Here is a 7,855-nt window from a genome sequence, read left to right as displayed (position 1 = left end):
AGAATGACAAGACATGCCTACCCCTGACTTAACGATTCAATTTAACAGGGTTAGTGATTTGAATGTAATTGGCAAGAATTGAGGAACGCGGATGTTCCATATGCAAAAAATAAACTTTTTGAACTAATTTCGCATTATTTGCCAAACCACAAAGACAAAGATGACGCTTTACTCATTTAGTTATTATTCAAACTACAAAGATTTTCTTGTAACATATTCTCTCTTTGTTGCATAAATAAAATCTAAACAAGGAGTAAATCATATTATCTCTAATTCCAAAACTTTTAAATCAATTTTCAAATAACACTTATGAGCTGAAAATATGAGATGATCACAATATGAAAACAACACAAATTTTAACTCATCACTGCATTGTATTTTCTTCCAGTCTATTACACCACCATCTAGTTTATAAATTTTAATTAATAATTTCTTGGGCATCATTCTGATTCACTCCAAAACTAGTGTATAGTGTATGGTCTAGTTATATAGCATCAACTCACAAAAACCAAGATATATATATTTATAAACCCCACAACAAAATAAAATTTTACTAAACATTTTCCACACTCCCCCTAACAAGTGCTAGAAAAAGAATTTAACACCTTTGATCACACATCTCACACACACCATGCAAATATACAATCAAATTAACGAACCAAAACACTCTTTTACCATAATCATCATGCCACTAATCTTGAATAGGAGTTCCCGTCCTTGCTTGCGATATACGGTTCGCGTATATAGTTACTAGCCGCAACTGTGTACTGTTTAATCCTTCCAAATATGGCAAGAACCCTTTTCCAAGCATTATGTACATATCTACCAGACAAAAAACAACAGTCTGCCAAAATACCATATTAGTTTAGTATTTTACCAAAATATAATATAATAATTTGTTTTAAAATAATTACAAAGTTACCTTGCGTACATCCGCACTCTGGTTACCGAAAGCATCAAAAAGAGCAGGCAAAAAAGATTGTAACTGGCCCGTTAGCTCCTCCAAGGATAACCTACTCACAAGCTGAAGAAAAAAGAAATATAGTAACATTAAATATATTTCAGACCACAAAATGTGCATAGATATTGAAAAGGATCTACCTTAGTCAAACAGTTTATACACGTAACAAGAGCTTTCTCGTCTTCGGTAACCAATAGCGGGACGATAATCTACACGTAAGAACATAAAAAGTGACTACGTGTGTGAAAATTTATATTATTATTATTATTATTATCAATATTGAGACAATGGAATAACTTACACTTAAACATCTGAAAGGATCATATTGAGAGAGAACCACAGATAAGCAATGTTCTGCTTCAGTTGATACCTGCACTTACGTTCAATATCAACAACACGATAAAGTTTAATTATAAAAACATTAAAAAAATTCAAGCTGAAGGAAAATTACTTTTGGGATTGTGTCCTTTGTAAGATGCAGTGACTTTTCAAATATGATCTCAATGGAATCTTCCATGGAATCTTTCTGTAATAACCAGTGGATGAAAATTAAAGGTCAAAGTCAAACAAACCAGCTTGTAAAAGCAGCACAATATAAAAAAGTTATAAAATATACCTGGTTCTTTAACATTTCAGCCAATAATGAAAGAGCAAACTCACGAATTGACGAATCAGAGTCATCCAAAACCTCCAGTACAACCATCAAAATTTGATTAAAATACTGCAAATATATCAAACATCAAAAGTATATCAGTATGAATTTTTGCCAGTAAACTTCATACATTAATAAGAAAATAAAATAACCTTGGTCCATATAGAGGAATCATTGCCCACAGAAGCATCAACCAACTGTTGAAGTCCATTAAGCTTGCTTGCAGGAGAACATTCATCACTCCCATTTGAAATCTAATCATATATATATATATATATATATATGTTACGAGCGTGTTAATACTCAATATGGCAAACTGTTTCCCAATAGAATTTAAACTCACCAGATGAAGAATTTGAGGGATGCCCGGTTTAGTATCTGGAGACGAACCAATCTTTACAGATGCAAATTTCGAAACACTAAGTTCACCCTGTTGGTCATAGGTCACAAGTCCATTAAGCCGAGGTGTTGAATTAACCTCCACGTCAGCATTTCCCTCCAAATTTTCTAACTGAATGGACCATGTTGCCACAGTATGTTTAGCATTTGAGCCAATATCAAGACCGTGATAAAGATTATCTTCACCCATGATTGGGATAGAATCTTGAGCGGGGCCCGCACCCCATGGCTTACCACCGTCACCATCAACTGAACCACCAGAATACCTTCCATATAAAGGAGTTTTCTTCAACACTGGATTATATCCTTCTTCAGAAGAAGTCCCGACAACATCATACGGATCATAAGCCGATTTGGACCTTTGCCTGTCTTTCTTCTGCTGCAAGTAATTCATCAAGTCCACTTCTATACGTGGCGTACGTTGTTTAAGCGCACGCCTTAACGAATTTTGTTCCTCAACTGATAAACTGAGAATATAATTTAAAACAGAAGTTGAATCAAAATGAGAGTAAACAGATACGATGCACGTTATAGCTGCTTCTTTAAGTTTTGTATTTTTGTCATGAACCAATGGTGACAGTTTGGCAAGCCATAGCTTTAAAATCCCACTATTTCCCGCACCCTCGGCGTTCATTGCATGCTTATTAAATGAAACGATAGCAAATTCGATTACAGCCAGTTTCGCTTTCGGCGATCGTTGCTCGTCTAACGAACGAAGCAAAGCGGGTAGTAAAAGAGAATCCACACTGTAAGTTTTACCAATAATATCTAACGTGGTGGAACACGGTTGTCTTACGGATTCCTTCGGGTCGATTAACCGGGAGAACACGTGCGGTAATATTCTCTCGATGTAACTTTCAAACGGTTTTCGACAAGCGGGGATGATGTCAGCGAGTGTTGTTAGAGCCGCTTGAGCAACTTTGTGGTGAGGATCATCCAAGTGGTGGAAGAAGAACTTCATTACTTTCTCAAAACTTTGCGTGACTTCTTGAACTCCTTTCGGGCCTTGCTGGAGTAACGAACGAATATAGTTAAACGCAGAAACCCGGGCATTCCAATCCGAACCCGAACTTAAACCATCACTTAATGCATCAGTTAGAGAAGTGGGCCCGTCTGTACAACTTGACATCTCACCAGAAGCAAACTGACTCTCGTCAAAGCTCCTTCGCCTGCTTGAAACTGATCTTCCAGGTGTGTTTTTTCTTGATAACGGTCTTTGAAAATTGGGTACGTGACTGCTATGTGAGTCTCTGTATGATGTATCTATATAGTGTCTATCCGTATATCGCCTCGCCTCTCTAATTTCATGGTGATCATTCCCAATATTACCTCGATATGAATTCTTAGTTGAATCCCGTGAAGCCTGAAGCTGAGTGATTATGTCAGACAACGCCAAGCTGCCGTTACGGTTGTTAACTTTTGAGGAGGTTAAATCTAAAGATGAAGACTTGGTGAAACTATTGGAAGCAGGAGCTGCAAGTGGGAATGGTGGGTCACGAGATGAAGGTGGTTCCACTCCTGCACTAGGGGTAGTTAAAGATTTAGTTAGCAGTCCAAAAGGATTAGTTATTAACGAGTTAAAGAGTGATTTCAGAAGTTTTACCTAGATCTAGACTTGATGATCTAACTCTACCAGAATCTAGACCTCTAAGCATGCTTTCAATGGCTGAAACCTTCTGTTTGCTAGCTTGCAACACACTTTCTAGGCTGCGTTCTGTGCTATCATTAACGGGTGTTGACTGCGATGAAAAAAGCCCAGATGAGTGAGAGGTTGCAGATGGTAAGGTTGTGTTTCGGTCCATTGCAACAATGGCTGAAGTTCCATATCCAGCTAGACTTGAAGAAGATGAAGAGTTTTGAGTATTTAGTGGCGTTTGTGGATTCCTCTCACGAAGTGAGGGAGATGCGTGTCGCCGATGCATGCCACCGTCCTCGTCGTTTATTATCTATGCACACAACAGTTAGATATTCAGTTATGCTACATCAGCAATTTCACATCAGTAGTTACTTTGACTTGTATATTTACATCTTATTTGAAAGCACGTACCCTTTGAATGGCGGGATCAAACAATGAAAACAAGCGTCGGGATCGATCAGGCCATGTTTTTGAGAACATTCGGTAACATGATCTAGCAGTTGACCGTACCTGATGTGATTACAAATTAAAATTTTAACACCTAAAAAAAGAGAATAGTAATAATAATAACATAATAATAATAGCAGCAATAACAGTAATACTATAATAGACGGACCTCGCTCATTGCATCTCCCACACAACATTTAATGAGGTCTTCATAAAGGTCAGCTGACCGTTGTATCTCAGGTGCATCAGCCCAATACTCCAGGATTAACAAAGCATATTCACAACATCTGTATGTAATTGAAACGTGACATCACTATATCAGCACCAGTGTTATATGACTATATGATGCGGACTCAACTTAGCTTTAAAGAACAGAATCAAACCTTGCGCGAAGTACGGCACTCCGGTCGTGTTTTGCATTTTCAGCCACACGAGGAAGTATCCGAGCAACTTTACAGTTACGCAACATCTAAAAAAATAGTGTAAGAAGTATATCTACAAATAGAAATAGGATACATGAAGCAAATACAAATAAGTAAATACCGTTTTTATGCAGTTATCAGCAGACTCTGCAATTACAAATACAGTTATCACAACTAGTTTGAAAAGAGCCTGAATGTAAAATCATGTGTCAGAAAGGTATTGGGCGTGTTAGGATCAGTTAAAAGATAAAATATGCGTGTACTCACGGGAATTAACATCTCTGCAAATGTCTCAAAGTCTCCCAACAGCTCTTTAGATAAAAAGTTCAGTAAGTGGCAAGCCTAACATAATAGTTGAATATTAAACCAAGACTTGTTTCATGTTAAAAAAAATTAAATGCATCGTAGCACACCTGCTTAACTATGCTAGATCTTCTATCAGCTAACTGTGTGGTTAGAGGATTAACAAGCTGCTTAAGAAGTCCGCGGAAACATGGATAATCAATTGCACCTGGTGTAACCAAAAAAAAAATGAGAGCAAAATAGCAGCAAGCAGTCTATAACGGTACAACTTAGTGTGTGTGTGTGTGTTTGTGTTGAATTAAATAACTAAAAGAATGTCATATGCACCTCCAAGAACAAGGCCTTCAACTCTTTGCATGGCTCCAATGCGGAGAGACCAATCTTTTTCTGGAACGAGGGTTGAAGCAATATTCTCAAACTCACGAACAAGCTCTTTTTCTGAGTACACTTTGATTGGGTCTATGGGCTTTTCAGTGATGTCACTTTCCCCTGAAATATATATATATATATATATGTATGTATATATGTATCAGTAAAAGTGAAAGTTTAACAACAATGTAACTAGGCTTCATCAAAATAAGTTATAAAGCTAAATTGCTTTGCTAAATAATAGGAAATAAATTTGCACAATCCATCATTCAATCCACTGATCAGGTGTGTGCATTTAAATATAATATAAATTAAATAACTAGAAAAAAATGCATACAGAAGAATTTGACATAATTAAGACATAAGCTTAAAAAAAAAAAGTTGACCTGCAAAAAGGGATGTTTCACGAGAAGTCTTGGCCTTCGGGCTGCTCCTTTTAGGGTGATGATTAGAAAGCTTGGCAGCAGCAGGAGCATAAGTATTTACTCGAATATCTGCAGCACGTTGTTTTGGTTCAATTCTTTCTAGTCTAGCATTGATGTCTTTAACCTGGAATGATTCAAGTTGATTAACATATAGCAGAATTATACGGGCATACATGTGGCAAAAAAAAATCAAATAGGTACGCTAAAGACACCCAAATATGAGTTTAAGAAAATATAAACTGTAGCACATTATATTCACTCTTTTTGGTAAAGATATATAGTCTAAAAGCAATAAACTGAAACGCTAGCCCTAACATACTCACCATTGACGATGGAAGCTGATGACGCAAAAGTTCTTCACGAAATTGAGGCCCAATTTGAGCATACATTTCCTGCAGCAGAGAGAAGATATCAAAACGAGACACCATTGTATCACTAATTCTTTTAACTACAGCTACACAGAAACAACCATAGAGTAAACAGCTAACTAACCTCAATGCATAAAATAGCAGCTTCTCTCACACCTGGATTAGGGTCATACAGCATCTGTAATATCTGAGCAATTGAAAATGAAAAGGGGGATACCATAAGAATCAGTATATATATCATTTTAAAAAAATTTTCAAACTGAAAAACTAATGAAATCACTAGCAAACAACATACAGAAGGAAGAATAGCCCGTTGCAGAGGCAACTCAGTAGACGCAAACAAACCAATGGCAGATGTCACAGTTCTTGCAAACTCTTCTCTAACTCTCCAGCTTTTGTGAGTCCAAGCATTGGATCCAGCTCTTTCAACAATAAGAGTTGGAGAAGAAACCTGCGCCACCACCATGAAACAAGCTAGTAAAGTTCTCAACTATTTGCTTTCAGTTGCTATCAAGTTAAAAGATCTCACACAAACCAAATTAATTACAACTGAACCACTGAAAACAAAAACTAAATAAATACTAGGGCTGTAAACGAAATGAACAACACCTTGTTCATGTTCATTCATTAAGTTATTATCAGACAAACAAACGGTTCACGAACACCTTTCCAGACAAAATTCTTGTTTGTATTCATTCATTGAGTAAATGAACTTATTCATGAAAAAGTCACGAACACAAACAAACGAGCACAAACAATGTTAAAATTGTTTTGGCTGACCAAAAAAAGTGGAATTTCAACAGTTAGTGTTTTTAACATTCACATTCATATCTTTTATATTTAATCACGTACAAATTAATCACGTAATAATCAAACATATTTTATTTTATATTCAATAATTTTGCTTAAATCTATATGATAAGATTCAAAAAGTCATTAAATAAAATAGAAAAAAAAAAGTTGAATGAACATAAACGGGCATAAACGAACATTAGCAAAACACAATTGACCAAAACATTTTGGTCATGTTCCGTTTATTTAGTTAATCAAACAAACATAAACAAAATTCTTGCCGAACAGTTTCCCAAACGTTTATGTTCGGTTCTTTTACAGCCCTAATAAATATTACAAACAAAGCACAATTAAGCTCAATTCAATATATAAGTCTGATCGCCAATAATTATAAAACACTATAACTTACGAGCATTTTAACATCAGTAATAAAACAAATAAACCTCAACTAAAAGTTTAAAACAAATAATAAGAACAAGACACGTGAGCAGTAGCAGTACCTGCATGAGCGTGAGCAAAAGGCGGCGAGCGGCATCACGAACCGGCTGCTTAGCGTCGCCGAGGCGGTCAACAGTAGCGGGAACAAGCGCATTGAAATGAAGCTTCAAGTGCTCACCAGAAAGGACGGCGGCGGAGTCAAGCGCCTGCAAAGCTCCTTGCGAAACCCTAAAGTTGTTGTCCTTGAAGAGATCCAGGCAGCAATCGACCAGCGAGGTGACTTCGGAAGCGGTTAGGCTCTTTCTGGAAGCTTCTAGAAGGTCGTGGAGCCTCTCTACTCCGGCCATTCGCTCTTTCGTGTCCTTTGAGCGTGACATTTCGAGAGCCTCGTCCATTGCGCCGGATCGGGTTGGGTTACGGATCTAGTCAGATCCGCCACGGCGGACGGTGGTGGTGGTTGAGTGAGTGAGTGAGTGAGGAAGACAGCGGGGAGAGAGAAGAGAAAAGAGGTTGCTGCTGGATTGACGGATGAGAGAGAGAGAGAGAGAGAGAGTGAGTGGAGTGTTAAATTGTTTTAATTGTTTATTGATATGATGATGATGATGTACACATTTCAATATCCTCCTTTTGTTTGGCGTCTTTT

General features: G+C 37.1%; 1 protein-coding gene across 1 annotated transcript; it reads right to left on the bottom strand.

Moving 5' to 3' along the window:
• Window positions 1–595: 595 nt before the first annotated feature.
• On the bottom strand, window positions 596–7,616 carry LOC143531973 (CLIP-associated protein-like). Its single transcript, XM_077027142.1, has 21 exons — window positions 7,275–7,616; window positions 6,278–6,433; window positions 6,107–6,169; window positions 5,938–6,006; window positions 5,576–5,738; window positions 5,148–5,309; window positions 4,931–5,028; window positions 4,785–4,859; window positions 4,639–4,707; window positions 4,479–4,564; window positions 4,265–4,382; window positions 4,060–4,158; window positions 3,616–3,958; window positions 1,957–3,530; window positions 1,766–1,867; window positions 1,578–1,682; window positions 1,413–1,487; window positions 1,263–1,331; window positions 1,102–1,170; window positions 923–1,024; window positions 596–844 (listed from the first exon to the last, which is right to left on the bottom strand). Exons 1-21 carry the CDS (start codon window positions 7,605–7,607, stop codon window positions 692–694), a joined length of 4,083 nt encoding a protein of 1,360 aa, XP_076883257.1. The 5' UTR covers window positions 7,608–7,616; the 3' UTR covers window positions 596–691.
• Between the last annotated feature and the right edge of the window lie 239 nt (window positions 7,617–7,855).

This window comes from Bidens hawaiensis, unplaced genomic scaffold (assembly GCF_021521415.1).
Source record: "Bidens hawaiensis isolate Kalapana, Puna unplaced genomic scaffold, B.hawaiensis_p1.1 tig00009311_1, whole genome shotgun sequence".
Lineage (NCBI taxonomy): Eukaryota > Viridiplantae > Streptophyta > Magnoliopsida > Asterales > Asteraceae > Bidens > Bidens hawaiensis.
Note: the sequence above shows the minus strand (reverse complement) of the source record. Positions and strands in the feature narration are given on the sequence as shown.

What these genes read in the sequence shown, in the direction of transcription:
- LOC143531973 (XM_077027142.1), bottom strand. Translation starts at nt 7,607, where the DNA reads ATGGACGAGGCTCTCGAAATGTCACGCTCAAAGGACACGAAAGAGCGA. An exon ending in AACGGGCTATTCTTCCTTCT is followed by an intron (nt 6,170 to 6,277) that starts GTATGTTGTTTG and finishes TCAATTGCTCAG; the next exon opens with ATATTACAGATGCTGTATGA. An exon ending in TCCCTCAAATTCTTCATCTG is followed by an intron (nt 1,868 to 1,956) that starts GTGAGTTTAAAT and finishes ATATATGATTAG; the next exon opens with ATTTCAAATGGGAGTGATGA.